The 16,817-nt window shown below is 38.1% G+C and overlaps 1 protein-coding gene across 3 annotated transcripts in view; it reads left to right on the forward strand.

Moving 5' to 3' along the window:
• Positions 1-16,817, forward strand: part of LOC140731644 (kinase suppressor of Ras 1-like) — a 182,242-nt gene that overhangs the window by 139,751 nt on the left and 25,674 nt on the right. For all 3 annotated transcript variants that reach the window (XM_073053264.1, XM_073053265.1, XM_073053266.1), the window contains exons 7-15: positions 1,373-1,456; positions 2,707-2,768; positions 3,816-3,922; positions 7,468-7,627; positions 11,727-11,768; positions 11,978-12,035; positions 13,271-13,319; positions 15,124-15,515; positions 16,099-16,195. In XM_073053264.1, the coding sequence (XP_072909365.1) occupies positions 1,373-1,456; positions 2,707-2,768; positions 3,816-3,922; positions 7,468-7,627; positions 11,727-11,768; positions 11,978-12,035; positions 13,271-13,319; positions 15,124-15,515; positions 16,099-16,195 (1,051 nt within the window). The remainder of the gene's footprint in view (positions 1-1,372; positions 1,457-2,706; positions 2,769-3,815; positions 3,923-7,467; positions 7,628-11,726; positions 11,769-11,977; positions 12,036-13,270; positions 13,320-15,123; positions 15,516-16,098; positions 16,196-16,817) is intronic.

The following is a 16,817-nucleotide window of genomic DNA, read 5'->3' on the forward strand; positions in this document are numbered from 1 at the left end:
AAACTGGGTTCTGCAATATCCTCTCCTTGCCTATTGGAACTGCCACTAACTTAAGAAGACATTTGAAATCAGGTTTTCTTGTGGAAACATGAGGTTGGGTCTTGCAGCTTTCTAGGAAAACATTTTGGCAATGTAATTCATTGGAAGTACAACTTGCAACTTCTACTGTAGTGGTATTTATTTTGATGGAACCAATTATGTTTTCTTATATACACTTGGAGATGATTTGACACTTCAGGCATGATATAGGAGTGGGCAGTGAAATGTAAAAGAGGAGATGGCATTGCAAGGCCTCCATTGAAAGGCTTTTGTTGGGGAGGAGTAGTGGAATTTTTTGAAGTGATTATAGAGAGCATTTGAGTCCATATGCAGATAACATTAATACAGCGGGTGTAGCACTGCATCTGCACTTAGAAGGGCAAGTGGTTGGAGAGTTCATGGGAGAACATTATAGAGGGAATGATCATGTAAGTTTCAAGTCATACAAGTTTCATAACTTAAAAGTTATGGAAAGGGGTAAGGATGATCCTGATGTTAAAATCCTGAATTGGGAGAAGGCTGACTTTGATGTCACAGGACACGTCCTGGAAGAAGTAGACTTGAAACAGCTACTTAAAAGTACAGGTGAGAATCAGTCAAAAGTGAAAGGATGAGAAACCAGACCTAATGACTGTCCAGGAGAATGAAAGATTTGTACAGCAAGAAACATTGAGGGCTAGGTAAAGAATGAAATAAGAAGCATGTGGCAGATATAGGAACTAAAAGTAGTGGTGGGGAGGAAGGCCATTTCAGGAGTATAGAAAGTATAGAGGACACTTAGAAAGAGAAATTAAGTAGACAAGGAGGGACTATTAGTAGACATAAGACTACAGAAAATTACAAAACATTTTAAGGGCGAAAAGAAACCAGGTAAATAGTGGGTTCCATTAGTATCCCAAATTGCAATCTGTGTGTGGAATCATAGGAATCATACATAAATAAATACTTCTCATTTGTATCCACCAAGGAGAAGGATATTGTAGTTATTATAGCGGAGGTGGTGGTTTTTGAAGTTTTAGAACATGTTATCATTAAAATGGAGTTGTGTGTTAGTGGACTCAAAAATGGGTGAATCTCTAGACCAGTGGTCTATGGCTTAAAAATGTTGGGAACCCCTAGTCTAGAGATTCACTAACACACAGCTGCATCACATTCAAAGAAGATAAAATTGCTTATTATTAGACAGTGTAAGTGCATCATGTGATTTTTTTATTTGCCTTTTAACAAAAATTGCGCATCAGTTTTTTTTTCCTTGAATGAACCGGTAATCCACTTAGCTGTGAATAATTTTGCTTTTCTTGGACTAAAAGACCTATTGAATATTTGTTTCCAGGTTTTCAACAAAATCCTGGCTTTCGCAGACATGTCAAGTTTGTCAAAAAAATATGATGTTCGGTGTGAAGTGCAAACACTGTAGGTAGGTCCTACTGGAGCAGTTATACTGATAACTATATAAACTAGTGCCACAGACAAGCACCCAACTCTACATAATGAATGATGCGACCTGAATAAACATCTGTTTTCTGACAATAGCTGGTCAAGTTAGTTGGGGTGCCATGGTAGTGTAGCAGTTAGCGTGACACTATTACAGTTCAAGGCACTGGAGTTCAGAGTTCAATTCCAATGCCATCTGTAAGGAGTTTGTGTGTTCTCCCTGTGACTGTGTGTGTTTTCCCCAGGTGCTACTGTTTCCTTCCACAGTCCTAAGACATACGGTTAGTCGGTTAATTGGTCATTGTAATTTGTTCTATGATTAGGCTAGTGTTAAATAGGTGGGTTGCTGGGCAGCACGACTCATTGGGCCTGAAAGGGCTGTTTGGCATTGTATCTCTAAATAAAGTAAATAAACAACACAAATTTAATCCCTGATCTTTGCTTTGGCTAATCTAATCTTTGCCTGGGTAGCAAGGTAGCAGTTGAACCACAAACAAGAGAAAATCTGCAGATGCTGGAAATCCAGGCAGCACACACAAAATGCTGGAGGAACTCAGCAGGCCAGGCAGCATCTATGGACAAAAGTGCAGTCAACTTCTTTGTTGGACTGTACTTTTGTCCATAGGTGCTGCCTGGCCTGCTGAGTTCCATCAACATTTTGTGTGTGTTGAAGGTAGCAATCTTCATCAGTGTCTGCCACTGATATCCATCCAGCACTGGACTTCTAATAAAGGCTGGACCAAGCCACATCGGTGACATGCTCTCAAGAATAAATATTAATCTTTAATCACACATCATCTGCAGAATATGTGATTTTTTTTGGGAGGGGGTTGGTAAAAGCAAATGGACAAATTTTGTGAGTGCTTAGTTTTCAAATCTGAATATATTCATTTCCTAAAAGTAAATTTTGCAGAAACATTCATTAAGGAAAGATACTATTTCTAACGAGTTTTTGTTAAGTATAATCAGTCAAAAATTAATCTTCAAATGTTTCAAATTGAAGTGATGAGCTCATATAAAGGATCAGCGGCAATATTGAAGGTAAGTGCCAGGATGTTTCTTCAAACAAGATATCCTATAGGCATCAGCAGCTTTCATTCATAAAATATTCATGGCAAGTCCCTTGTTTCCATTCTTCCTGTTGAATTGTTGTTAAGGATCAATGAAAGCTTTTGCTTACCTCAGTTTTGAAATTTGAATGCATTTTGGTACTGTATTTTGCTTTCCTCTTAGATTAAAGTGCCACAACAAATGCACAAAAGAAGCTCCTCCGTGCCGGATTTCATTTCCCCAAAGTAAGATTTCAGATCATAATATAGAGTGCACAGCATTATTCCCTGTAAGACATTTTGTGGAATAGCTTTAGTACCTGTCATAGCTGGATTAGGAAGTTTTACACCCCAGAGCCTTTTACTGTGTCATGATGTGGCCAGTTCTCATACAACCCGTTAGAACTGGTGAATTCAGTGCTGTGTCGGGAGGGCTGCTATCTGCCCTGTTGGAAGGTGAGGTGTTTTTCCTCAAGCTTGTGTTGGGTCACAGATAGAGGGATCATTGAGTAAGTTGGACAGAGAATGAAAGTATATCGAGTTGGAAGCTCTGCAGAATGCTCCCTAAAGTGGCCACCTAGTTTGCATTTGACTTTTCCTAATAGAGGAGAGCACATTGTGAGCACAAGTGCAATGGGCTAGATTGGAGAAAGTTCCAAGTGAATCACTACCTCACTGTTTGGGTCCCTGGATGGTTAAACAGGAAGACTTAAAAAAGATGCGTGTTACATCTCCCGCAATAATAGGAGAATGTGTCATGAGAAAGAGAGTGGGTTTGTGAACAGGAAGGGGGAGACTGGTGAGACAAAAAGGGAAACAATCTCCAGAGAATACTGAGAGAGAAGAGAGCAGTATGTCTGGCATGGAATCTCATTGGAACTGGCATAAATTGTAAAGGATGAATCACTGAATGTGGAGACTGGTGAGGTGGAGCGTGAGGACCAGGGAACAGTATCCTTGCTCCATCTGGGAGCAGAATGAGTGAGAGCCAAGTTGTGGGTAGTAGATGAAATGTATCAAAGGGCTCTGTCAACTGTGATCGAGGGGAAGCGTGAACCAGAAACAAGGAAATCATTTCAGAGGCAGCCATGTTGAAAGTCTCATCATTGGAGCAGATACGATGGAGATGGAGGAACAGGTTGAGTGTAATGGAGGGAGGGTGGATGAAGGTATATGTGAGATAGTTGGTGAGCCTGTGGGTTTGTGATTTGTAATTTAAGGTCAAAGATAGAATTCATATGATAATTGCTTTTTTGGGAAAACCAACAATTCATGTTTTTCTTTGTTAACTAGTTACAAAAATACGAAGAACGGAGTCGGTACCATCTGATATAAATAATTCTGTGGACAGGCCTGGGGAGCCTCAGTTTGCTACCCTTCCAAAGACACCGCATAAAAAGGTAACACAAACTAGTTTTGTAGTTTTAACTGCAATAAAACTTACCGTAGATTCCGGACTACAGAGCGCACCTGATTAAAAGCCGCAGGCTCTAATTTTAGAAATAAAATCAATTTTTTAATTGTAAAGGCCGCACCGGATTTTAGGCCGCACCGCTACTTTTAAATATACATACGTATCGGTAACACAAATTACGTTGCATATACTTTTTTACTGAACAGCACGAACAACATTCCAATATCTCCTAGCGACTGGTAAAAATATATATACTGCAGCCTACCAGGAAAAGTTATTGATCGACTTTAACTTAAAAGCAGCGTTTTCGCTCGGGTCTAATCGGGTCTGACGCGCTTGCGCAACGCGATCGGGTCTAATCGGGTCTGACGCGCTTGCGCAACGCGATCGGGTCTGACGCGCTTGCGCAACGCGATCGGGTCTAATCGGGTCTGACGCGCTTGCGCAACGCGATCGGGTCCAATCGGGTCTGACGCGCTTGCGCAACGCGATCGGGTCCAATCGGGTCTGACGCGCTTGCGCAACGCGATCGGGTCCAATCGGGTCTGACGCGCTTGCGCAACGCGATCGGGTCCAATCGGGTCTGACGCGCTTGCGTAACGCGATCGGGTCTAATCGGGTCTGACGCACTCGGGTCTTGCTTTTCTTCGAGTATTTTCCATGTTGATGAGGGTGAGTACAAATGACTGATTTACAATAATTTAATTGTGAAAGTGCGCTTGATTTATCGTACAATTTCATTGGACCTCTGTGAACTACTCATCAATTTTATTGGTCTACTGTTACGAGGCAAAATGTTTACGAGGCGGCATGAAAAAAAACCATGTATTAGCCGCTCTGGATTATAGGCCGCAGAGTTCAAAGCTGTTCAAAATGTGGGAAAAAAGTAGCGGCTTATAATCCGGAATCTACGGTAGTAGCTTTTAATTTTATTTATAAATGTATCCAAGTAAAATTTTCTTAGCATCAAAAAAACAAACTTGAAACATTTGGATGGCAATTAGTTGAGCTGCTACCTCAGCTCAAGTGAATTGAGTTAGATCCTCATCTCCATTGCTGTTCGTTGAATATTCATGTTCTCTCTATGAAGGTATGCTTCCCTCTGTGTACTCCAGTTTCCTGCCACATCCCAAAGGTGTGCAGGTTCTCAGATTAATTGGCCCCTATAAATTGTCTCCAGTTTATATAGGTGAGTGGTAGAATCTGGGATGAGTTGATGTGGGGGGAATAAAATGAGCTTATTGTTCATTGGAGCTCGATGGTCTATATCAGGGGTTTCTGACCTTTTTTTTTAATGCCATGGAGCCTTACCATTAATCGAGGGGTCCTTGAACCCCTGATCTATATAGTGTTTATTTTCACTGTGACTCTTTTTAGCATGCTGATTCAAGTTAAATAATTCCTTTTTATTCTGTAATCATAGTCTGTGCACTAACAAGTAATAAGGAGTTTGAGGAAACCTGGGTCAAAAAATGGTCAATATCCTTTGTGACAGACCCTAACTTTTTAAAAAGATAAAAAGTCAGAACTTCAATTTTTTTCAGTCAGATTTTTTTGTCTGTACAATCAAAGTAGTGAGTACATGAGACATGAATTTGTAGATCTTTGATCTTAGTGTTTGTAACCCATTTTGCTTAGTTTTTCTCTGTCCACTGCCACATATGTGACTGGTATTATATAGCTTTTATATGTAGCTTAGTTTCTTTTTGCACTAGTGGCCCTCATTAATCTATTAGCCAGATAGCATAACACAATGCCATTTCTGGCTCTATTTTTCTCCAACTACTCTGCAAATTAAGACTAAGTGATTTTTCTCTCTTTCCTACTTCTAACGAGAGGCATTAAACCTGAAGCATCACCATGTTTCTCTTTTCAAAGACGCTGCCTGATCTTCTGAGTGTTTCCCACATTTACTGGATTTTATTTCGCATTTCTAGTGTCTGCAGTTTATTTTAATGTTTTTCCTAATGCTTAATACTCCAGGGCCTAAAGTAAGACTAGGAAGAATTTCAAATATGCACTCAGTGGTCACTTTTTTAGGAATATTAGCAGTATCTAATAACGTAGTCACTGATTGTACGTTGGTGATCTTCTGCTGCTTTAGCTCATCTATTTCCAGGTTTGACATATTATGCATTCAAAGATGCTCTTCTGCACACCACTGATGTAACACATGGTTATTTGAGTTACGGGCACCTCTATCAACTTGAACCAGTCTGGCCATTCTCCTCTGATCTCTCAATAACAAGGTGTTTTCATCCACCTAACTGCCACTCGCTGGATGTTTTTTTTTTCATTTTTCACAACTTTCTCTGTAAACTCTGTTGTGTGTTAAAATCCAAAGAGATCAGCAGATCTTGAGATACTCAAACCACACCAGTACTAACAATCATTTCACAGTCAAAGTGTCAATTCTTCCTTATTCTGAGGTTAGAGCAGTGGTTCCCAACCTTTTTTTGGCCATGCCCCACCTAATCACCTCTAAAATCCTGATGCCCCCTGTGATGATATATAATTCTTATTATTCAAAAAGTGAACTCCTATTCACCTGGAGGAAGCCTAAAAGACCATTAACTTGGTTTAAACAAGCTTCCAAAGAACATGGCATTCATGAAAGAGAAAAATAAAAGAACCAAAGGACTGTTAAAGTTCTGAGGAAGAAATTACTAAGAAATTGTTAAAAAAAAAGAACATTAAGTGATATTAAAATAATAATAATAAATAAATAAAACAATGCCGATTCGTTTCTACAGCATACAAAGACAGATACACCGTTTAAAAGAGATGACGCAATGTACACACCTTCACACCACCAAGAACCGAAAGCTACTGCAAAAAGCAGCATTGGCGCGACCTCGTACGAGTTTCTTACGCGTTTGGACTTGTTCATTCGTTCCTTCCTACATCAGTCAATTCATTAATTTAATTATGAAAGCCATTTGATGGTTGTAATGATGGTGATACACTATATATACAGTACATATGCAATTACACATGTACATACACACAAGTATTTTTATGTATGCATACTGTATATACACATGTATTAACTCACACACGCACTCATACTCACACAGACTTACTAGAAAAAATTCAGTTAATAACTCATTCTCGAATTGCCCCCCTTAAAAATCAAATTACCCCCCTGTGGGGCGTACGCCCCATGTTGGGAACCACTGTGTTAGAGCCTCTTGACCATGTCTGCATGCTTTTATGCACTGAGTTGCTGCCATGTGATTGGCTGATTAGGTATTTGCATTAACAAGCAGGTATACAGCTGTACCTAGTAAAATGGTAATTGAGTGTATGAAAACATACAATATCATTTCTGTACATCTAAACAATTAATCCTTGTTATTACCTTAAATTTCGCCCTGGATATGCAGCATTCTACTTCATATGTGAGATCATGGATCTTCAGTGAGCATAAACATGAAGTAAAACTTCAGACTGTATTATATATTGTTGCTCATTGTGTTGCAATTAATAAATGGACAAGTGATCACAATTATGACTCTTTCTTCCTAAAAGGATCATGCACCAGTTCCGTTAGATTCCAGCAGCAATCCATCTTCAACAACCTCTTCAACTCCATCTTCTCCAGCACCTTTTCCATCTTCCAATCCTCCCAGTGCAACTCCACCCCCAAATCCTTCACCAAAAGGTCATAGAGACAGATTTAAATTTCCAGGTAAGTATTTAAGATAAAAAGGCATGGATAGAAAGCATTGTAGTGGAAACTTGTACCCAGATCTTTTTAGAAAGGATTCAAGATTGGTTGTTGTCATTATTCAGAGTGTAAAGGAGAATGAAATGATTGTTATTCTGGATCTGGTGCAGCATAAAAAATACTGAGCATAAAAAGTGCAATGAATATAAATATAAAAGCAAACCTATAAAATGCAGTGCACAAGTAAAGTGGCCAGTTGGTGGGGAGTGTGGATGAAGGGTGCTGAGAGGCTTTGGCGATGAGTGTCTTATGTGGATGGAGTGGTGTTGGGGTGGGTTAATGGGTGGAGGTGTAGATCAGCCTGACGGCTTGGAAGAAGTAACTGTTTTTGAGTGTAGTGGTCTTGGTGTTGATGTTGCATTGCCTCTTCCCTGATGGGAGTGGGACAAACAATCTATAAGTAGGATGTGTGTGATCCTTCAGGATATGGTTAGCCTTATTCTGCCACCTTACTGTATATATGCCCTTGTTAGTGGGTAGGCTGGTGCCAGTGATGGGTTGGGCAGTTTTAACTACCTGTTCCCAGAGCACTGTTCCTTTGTGAAATTGTAAAATTCAGATTAAGCTATTTAATAATAAGATGTACACAGTTATTTTTTTCATGTTCTCTTTAAAACTACTGCTGTTACTCCTCCCCCATCCACAAAACATGCTAGTGCCCTCTCTCAACCTTTGTTCGTAGACAACTAACAAATCTCTTTTCCTACGTAAAATGTGATATGGGCTCTGAAATTTTCATATTATTGTTCACAAGAAATTTGCACTAAGTAGTAAAAAATTTACAAGGTAGAAGGAGGCTATTTTGCCCACGTCTGTGCCCCTCAATAAAGCCCAGTCCCATCCTCCACCAATGGTCCACAGTTTGCAGTTAACAATTCTTCAAAATGCATCCACATACTTTTTAAATGTTGTTAAGGTTTCTCCCTGTAGCCACTGTTAGACCATAAGATGTAGGAGCAGAATTTGGCCATGTGGCCCATTGTGTCTGCTCCACCATTCTATCGTAGCTAATTAATACCTCTCACAACCTCATTCCCTGCTTTCTCCCTGAAGCCTTTGATGTCCTTACTCATCAAGGATCTATCAGCCTCTTCTTTAATTATACCCAGTGCTTTGTCTCCACAGCTACCTGTGACAAAGAGTTCCACAGATTCACTACCCTTTGGTTAAAGAAATTCTTCCTCATATCTGTTCTAAAGGAATGTCTTTGTATTCTGAGACTGTGTCTTCTGGTCCTAGACTCCCCTACTTTCGGAAACATCCTCTCCTCGTCCACTCTATCTAGATCTTTCAGTATTCAGTAGGTTTCAATGCAATCCTCACACCCGCCTCCCCTCGCATCTTGTTCTTCTAAACTCCAGAGAGTACAAGCCCAGAGACATCAAGCGCTTTTTATATGTTAACCCTTTCATTCTCTGGATGATTCTTGTGAATCTTCTCTTGGCCCTCTTCAATGCCAGCATATCCTTCTTAGATAAAAAGGCTCAAAACTGCTCACAATACTCCAAGTACAGACTGACTAATACCTTATAAAGTTTCTACATTACATCCTTTTATATTTTAGACTTCTCAAAATGAATGCTAACACTGCATTTGCCTTCCTTACTCCTGACTCAACCTGTAAGTTAACCTTTAGGAAATCCTGCACAAGGGCTTTGATTTCTGAATTTGCTCCCATTTAGAAAGTAGTTTACACATTTATTCCTTCCTCCAAGTGCATGACCATACGCTTTCCTCCACTGTATTGCAACAGCCACTTCTTTGCCCATTCACCTAATCTGTCTAAACCTTTCTGCAGTCTGCCTGCTTCCTCAACACTACCTGACCCTCCACTTATCTTTCCAAGAACTAAGTCCCAGACCTCCAGCACTCTGTGGGTAGAGAATGAAATCTTTTTCTCTCCTTAAAAGTTATATTATCTGTTTTTTTTAAAAGCCCAGATGCTATGGGAAGTAGATCCTTCCCACTTACTCTGTTTACTTTCAGTTATATTTCCCTGTATTCTAAAGAAACTAATCCAAACTTATCTATCTTTTTCTCACGGCTTATGTTTTGTAGTCACAAACTTGCCTTTGTATATTTTATTTGCACTTCATCAGTACAGTCATATTTTTCCTGTAATGTAATGACCAGGACTTTAAGCAGGATTTGTCCCATGGCTTAAGTATTATTCTATATAGTTTCATTTTAATTCCTCTGCTCTTGTCATCTTTGGCTATCAAAGGATAGAATCCTGTTTGTCTTTTTAATAAGATCATTGGCCTTTTGGTACTTTTAACAATTTGTGCACAATCTCCTAGGTCCTTCCACGACAAAGTCCTACTATTTATCTGTATTCCCTTCCCTTCTTGCACCTCCCAGATGCATTATGAATCAAATTCCATTTGCCATTTTCTGCCCAACTGATGAAACCACTATCTTCCTGCAGTCTTGAGTGTTTCTCCTCACTGCCAACCATGTGGTCAATTTCTGTATCATCTACAGCTACTTTATCATTCCCCTTACATTTTGGTCTCAATCCCTGCTATGTATAAGGCCTTTGGAATTCCTGGTAGCAGTCTTCTAGTCATAAAAATGCCCTTTACAAATTACTCTTTCTGTTATTGAGCCTGTTTTGTTGGATTTTTACCTTAGCCAACCAGGTGGGATGTGTTAAAATTTTGAAATCTTTGTAGCATACATAAAAACACTCAGACCTCATTGATCGTCCTTGTACCATATTGATCATATTACTCTTGGAGGACTTGCCCTTAACAAATCCGTGCTGACTGTCCCAGGTTAATGTGTACCTTTGCAAATGAACATGCATGCTATCTTTTAGAATGTGTTCTAATAATTGGTCTACCACCAAAATCAAAATAACTAGCCCGTTATTATTTCATGTACCCATACCTTCTACCTGTAACAACAACAGTACATTAGTTATACACTGGCACTATTCAAACACCAGAGAAGATTGGAAAAATTGTAGTCAAAACTTCTGCCGTTTCCTGTTTTGTTTCTTTTAATAGTCTTAATATATTTCACAGAGTCTGGAATTTTTATCCATTTTTAAAGATGATAAACACCTGAATAGTTTGTCTTTTTTCTGTTTATCCCACCTAATTTTCCAACTTGTTTGCCTTGGTTTAAGATTTGGCATCAGACTACCTTTGTGGAAACAATCACAAAATATTCTTTAAAATCTTGCCCATAACCAGGTTTCCTTTTTATTCCCTAATAGGCCGAATGCCTTCCTTAGTTTATACTTGCTCTTTGTATGCTAGTTAAACATTTGGATTTTACTTTTTCTTACCCTTCCTTGCATTTTAATTTTGCTCCTACACTTCCCGCTGTCACCTAGACTTACTGATGTATTAACCTCTGGGTGTCAGACATGTATGTCCATTTTGCCTTATTCTTCCCTTTGTGGAGCATGTTTACTCTGAACCACTTAAATCTCCCCGTTAAATGCCTTCCATTGTACTCTGTCATTTGTCCTTAAATTTTTGTTTCTATTTCTTTAAATCCTTGCCTATCAACACAAAAAATAGATTTTCATCACATAGGTCTTCAAAGGGTGGTATGCCTGAGAAAGTGTGAAATTTTTCTGTTAATCCTGACTAAGATTAAATATTAATGCTTTCAAAGAGAAGTAGTGGTGTACTGCAAAAGTTACAGTTCCCATTATTTTGTGGTACTTTTCCATTTTGCATTGCAGTGAATTATGTTTAAGCTATGCCAGCATATGTATCCTCTTTCAAGAATGATTTAGTTGTCCTTAATTGCCCTTTTCCCAAAGTAAGGGAAGAAAAGTAAGATGCTACAAACCCTATTGATAATTATTGTAAGAATATTGGATTGCTCAGAGGCATATTGTTGGTTGTAAAAAAAATCTGTCTGTCCCTTTCTGTTGTTTCTGGGTATTTTGTGCTCTTCAAACAGAAGATTATCTTTCTGGAGATCAGTAAAAATGTATATTAATTCTATTTAATAGCAGTAGTGTTTGCTGACTACTGTCCTGTGATTTCTTTACTGATTCGTTATCTATTCTTCTGCCTGTGTGATCTTTCTCCCAAAGCTGCATACTACTTTCATCATAGACAACAGTTTATCTTCCCAGGTGAGTAGTCTTTTCTTCAAATGTTTCTTCCTTCATCTTTTTTTCAGCTATACACTGTTTCTTGAGGAAAAATAACTCTTAATACCCTATCACCCTGTGTAGAGACTTTAACCACTTAATTATTTTTAGTTGGCAGTTTTAGTGGGTTAGTTTTTACATAGTACAATCATATAAATGATCAATGCTAATTGTAACTTTCTGTTGTCTAGATGTGCCTAGCCCGACATTGCATGTCACTTCACAGCCTGAAACCTCTGAAGACACTAAGTAAGCGTTATTTTATCTTTATTTCCATACTGTATAATGTGCAAGTTTGACATTTTAAACAACAGGATCAGTTCATTGGCATCTCCTAGGCTATGTTTCTTGCATCAATAATGTAATATTAGAGCCCTGCATAACCACTATAATGACTCACCCATGATCTTCAGTGACAGATGATGGTTGAACAATGAAGTTAAAAGTTGAGGGTGGGTTGGGGTTTGTCAGTGGGAAGATGGCATAGAGCTGCTTCATTGAAAGACAGAAAATGTACTTTTCTTTCAAAAAGCCAGATTTTCTATTGAGAAGGATTGTATATTTTAAAGGAAATCTCTATGGCATAATTTTCTGTCTAACCTTTTTTGAAGTGAATAATTTTCAATTAATTTTTCTGTTTTATATATTTTAAAAATTCCTTTCTGCTTGCTTTATTCAATATTATTTCTCGCTGTCATATTGGAGGTATTGTATATAAAAATCTCCAGCATTGCCAAGTTCTTTGTAACAATTGCATTGCTAAATGAGTTTTTCTGATTTAATTTTGCACTGGTTACTTGCATTAATTATAGAGCTGGGTTCCTAATCTGGGGCCCATAGACTCCTAGCTTAATGGTAGGGTCCATGGCATAAAATGGTTGAGAACCCTTGCATTAAAGTAATGTTGATGATATTTAACAAAATCGAAATATGGTGTCATTTTGAGGTGTGAAAGTTTTCACATTTTTGTATTTAGTATGATTTGCAATTTTGGGTTTTACATTTTACTGAACAGTTTTATTTCATTGTTTAGAGTTTAAAAAGTTTTTGTTGTAAGTGGTACAATAATTTGTTTTAAGAATCTAGTAGAGATTACTATGGTTTGTTTCTAGCCTATGAAAGACAATAATACTCTACTCTGCTCCTTCTGGGACTAGACATGGGTGTTATTACCAGAGGGAAAGCAAGTTTTGTATGAGTTTTGCCATATGGATGAATGTCTTTTTAAACATTCTCGTTCTTTATATGGTATTGGTTTTTAAGGCTGTTACACATTGTCCATTCTTCTAAAGTGAGTGATCAAATCCTCTGTATCTGCTAGAACATTCCAATTTCTAGATCATAGATGTTACTCCTAACCATATTCATCTTCAAAACATCTTATCAGAATTAATTTTGCTACTCTTGGCCATTTACCTTCACTTTTGAATATAATTATACTTTCAACAATATAGTTATAATGGAATATATTCTTGCTTTTGCAGTACTGTAGAGGAAGCTGAAACAGATGCTGTTGAAGAAATAGATGCGGAGGTACGTTGACCGTAAATAAACTGTACTGTGTGGGTTATGCAGCAATTGTGGACAGAGAAGCGAAGTGAACATTGGGAGACCAATCGGAAGTGTTATCTATGTTTCTCTCCTCATGTGCTGTCTGATGCAAGTATTTCCTGAATCCATAGTAAATCCTCTTTACATCGGCAGCACAGCAGTGGAAACTGCAAGCAGTTTCAAACTCCAGGGAGTGCACATTTCGCACAACCTCTCATGGTCCCAGAATACATTCCACATAATGAGGAAAGCTCACCAAAGTCTCTACTTTCTGAGGAGGTGGAAGATAACTGGACTATGTGCATCTATACTCCCATCCTTCTATTTTGTGTGTGTGCATATATATATATTCATTGTGTTCTTTATCTTGATTTGTTTTTTTATTAGGCTGCATCGGATCTGGAATGACAATTATTTCATTTTCCTTTACAGATGTACTGGAAATGACATTAAACGATCTTCAATATGCTTTACTGTCCTTTTGTTGCATACTGAAGTAAAGTTTCGTGATTCAAAGCTGTAGATTTGCGTTTGAAGTCAGTGTAGCTACTTACACGCACTTAAGAATGAAACTTTAACCTGATGAATCAGAATCAGGTTTAATATCACTGGCATGTCATGAATTTGTTGTTTTGCAGCAGCAATACATTATAATGATAAAACTATAAATTACAGTAAGATATATGTAGTGCAAAAAGAGAGCAAAAAAACGAAAAAAAGTTGAGTTAGTGAGTTCATTACCCATTCAAAACTCTGTTGGAGGAGGGGAAGAAGCTGTTCCTAAAACGTTGAGTATGTATCTTCAGGCTCCTGTACCTCCTTGATGGTAACAATGAGAAGAGGGCATGTCCTGGGTGATGGGGATCCTTAATGATGGGTTAATGGGATCCTCCTTTTTGAGGTATAAATACTACTGTTGATTATTTTCTTCAGACAAAAACGTAAATTGCCTATGTAACATTAGCTGCCAAAAAAGTGCACATACTTCATCTAGGCGTTTTGACAATTGTGGAAGATTAATTAAGGTAATCAATTTGATCGAGGAAGAATTTCAGGATGTATATTGTATACATTTCTCACATTACATTGAACCTATTGAGATCTGAAATGGCTATAAATAATGACCATTCCAACATTAAGCCCTTTAGAGTATATAAAACCAATAAATACTTGCATTACATATCTTGCTTGCCTTTTCATCTTGATAAGTTCCCATGATTGCTGAACTCCTATTTATTCCCTCCTTCCACACTCTTCATTTACACCACGAAATAAGAAACCTCAACAAGACTCTCTCACAGACAGCTCTAGAGCATTCATGTGGGTCTTTGGGCCTGATTGTCAGTGCTAAATCAGAGTCGCACTCTTAGAGATTTGAATATAGCTGTCTCACTTGACAGTGCACTATTGAGAAGAAGGTGCGCTTGTTAAAATTTTAAATAAGAAATTTCCATCACGACACAATGGCTCTGTGTTAGCTCCTGCAGCTTTTTTTGTGGTGGGAATTTATTTTCAGTCAACTTGAGTAGTTTCAGTAGCTTTGCTCTTTTTAAACAACTAGACCAGAATACATAGGAAGCAAAATTTCCTGAGGGTAAATCTTGGTCTGGCTCAAGTCTGAAGTCAAAGGAAGCATTGAATCAGATTACCTACTAGGTACAATTTATAAGAGTGAGTGGAATTATGGTGGGACATTGGTGAAAATAGGACTAAAAGTAATTGTTTAATAATCAGATCAAAGTTTTGTTTGCACAATTACATTTCCATTGTTCTGTTTTCTTTTCAGACTGAAGAGCGAGCACTTGAAGATGAGGCTAATAAGTCAGAATTGGAATATGAGACTGATGAGGTTGATGATTTGCCAAGTTCTAGACCGTACTGGAAAGGGCCAATTTTTCGCAAAGCCAGCCAGACAAGTGTCTTCTTACAAGAGTGGGACATCCCTTTTCATGAATTGGAAGTTGGAGACCTGATAGGCCAAGGGAGATGGGGAAAAGTTCACAGAGGACGCTGGCATGGAGAAGTGGCAATTAGGTTGTTAGAGATTGATGGAAATAATCAGGATCACCTGAAATTATTTAAAAAAGAAGTGATGACTTATCGTCAAACAAGGCATGAAAATGTGGTACTTTTCATGGGAGCTTGTATGCACCCACCTCATTTAGCCATTATTACAAGGTAGGTAAAGTATGAGTGCTTCTTTTATACTTTTGTATCATATCCCTGTTTTGTTCAAGTGTCCAGATCAACTTGCTCAGCAGTTGAATTTGTGTAAAGCTGAAGTTATTTTTCTCTTTAAAAAGTAGTAATTATTTGAACAGGATTTTTAAAAAAAGGTAATTGAAGTTCTGCATTGTTATGCTGGTGCAAAATAGATGCATTATGCTGGCCCTGTCTTGATGCAAAACTTTTATTAACAGACAAATGGAGATTGGTAGAAAGCAAGAAATACTCCAGGTTCATCATCAAATTTTAGTTTATGATTCAGTTAGCCAGAGGTTCAGCAGAAGAACTTGGCACTTTACATATTATGCTTTTCTCTCAAAATGCATTGGCACACTGGCCAGCTAGCCTGTTTTCACCTACCTTCTCTCACTTGCTCATTGAAAGGTCTAGAAGATAATTAAAGAGGTTGTTGTTTGGCTAAATATGCTGTTTTCATTTACAATTTCTCTTCTAGTTTGCTTTCCCAGAAGTCCTAATTCTAAACATTGAATGTAATTAGATATTTTCAGCATGTGACCAAATGTATTTTTTGTAGTTTCTGTAAAGGACGGACACTCTTCTCATTTGTAAGAGATTCCAAAACTACACTGGATATTAACAAGACAAGACTGATTGCACAGGAAATTATAAAAGTAAGTTTATATAAAGAAAGATTTTTAAAAAATTAGCTTTATTTGTCACATGCAAATAGAAATATTAAACATACAATAAAATGTGTTGTTTTGCATCAGTGACCAACACAGTCTGATGGTTGTTCTGGGGGCAGTCTGAAAGTGTTTCCACGCTTCCAGTGCCATCATAACATGCCCACATCTCTCAACCCCTAATTGTATGTCTTTGGAATGTGGGTGGAAACGGGAACACCTGGAGGAAATCCATGCAGTCATGGGCAGAATGAACAAACTCCTTACAGACAGCAACAGGATTTGAACCATGATTGGTGATCGCTGACACTATAAAAGAGGGTTTCAGTACAAATTTATTTTTTGAATATTTCTTAGAGTCCTTGTGCAGGATTCCTTAAAGATTAACTTGCAGGTTGAGGTGGTAGTAAGGAAGGCAAATGCAATATTAAGCATTCATTTCAAGAGGGCTAGAATATAAGAGCAAGGATGTGATGCTGAGGTTTTATAAGGGATTAATTAGGCTCCACTTGGAGTATTGTGAGCAATTTTGGGCCCCTTATCTAAGATGTGCTGGTATTAGAGACTGTGCAGAGTAGGTTCACAAGAATAATTCCAGGAATGAAGGGTT

Source organism: Hemitrygon akajei, chromosome 8 (assembly GCF_048418815.1).
Source record: "Hemitrygon akajei chromosome 8, sHemAka1.3, whole genome shotgun sequence".
Lineage (NCBI taxonomy): Eukaryota > Metazoa > Chordata > Chondrichthyes > Myliobatiformes > Dasyatidae > Hemitrygon > Hemitrygon akajei.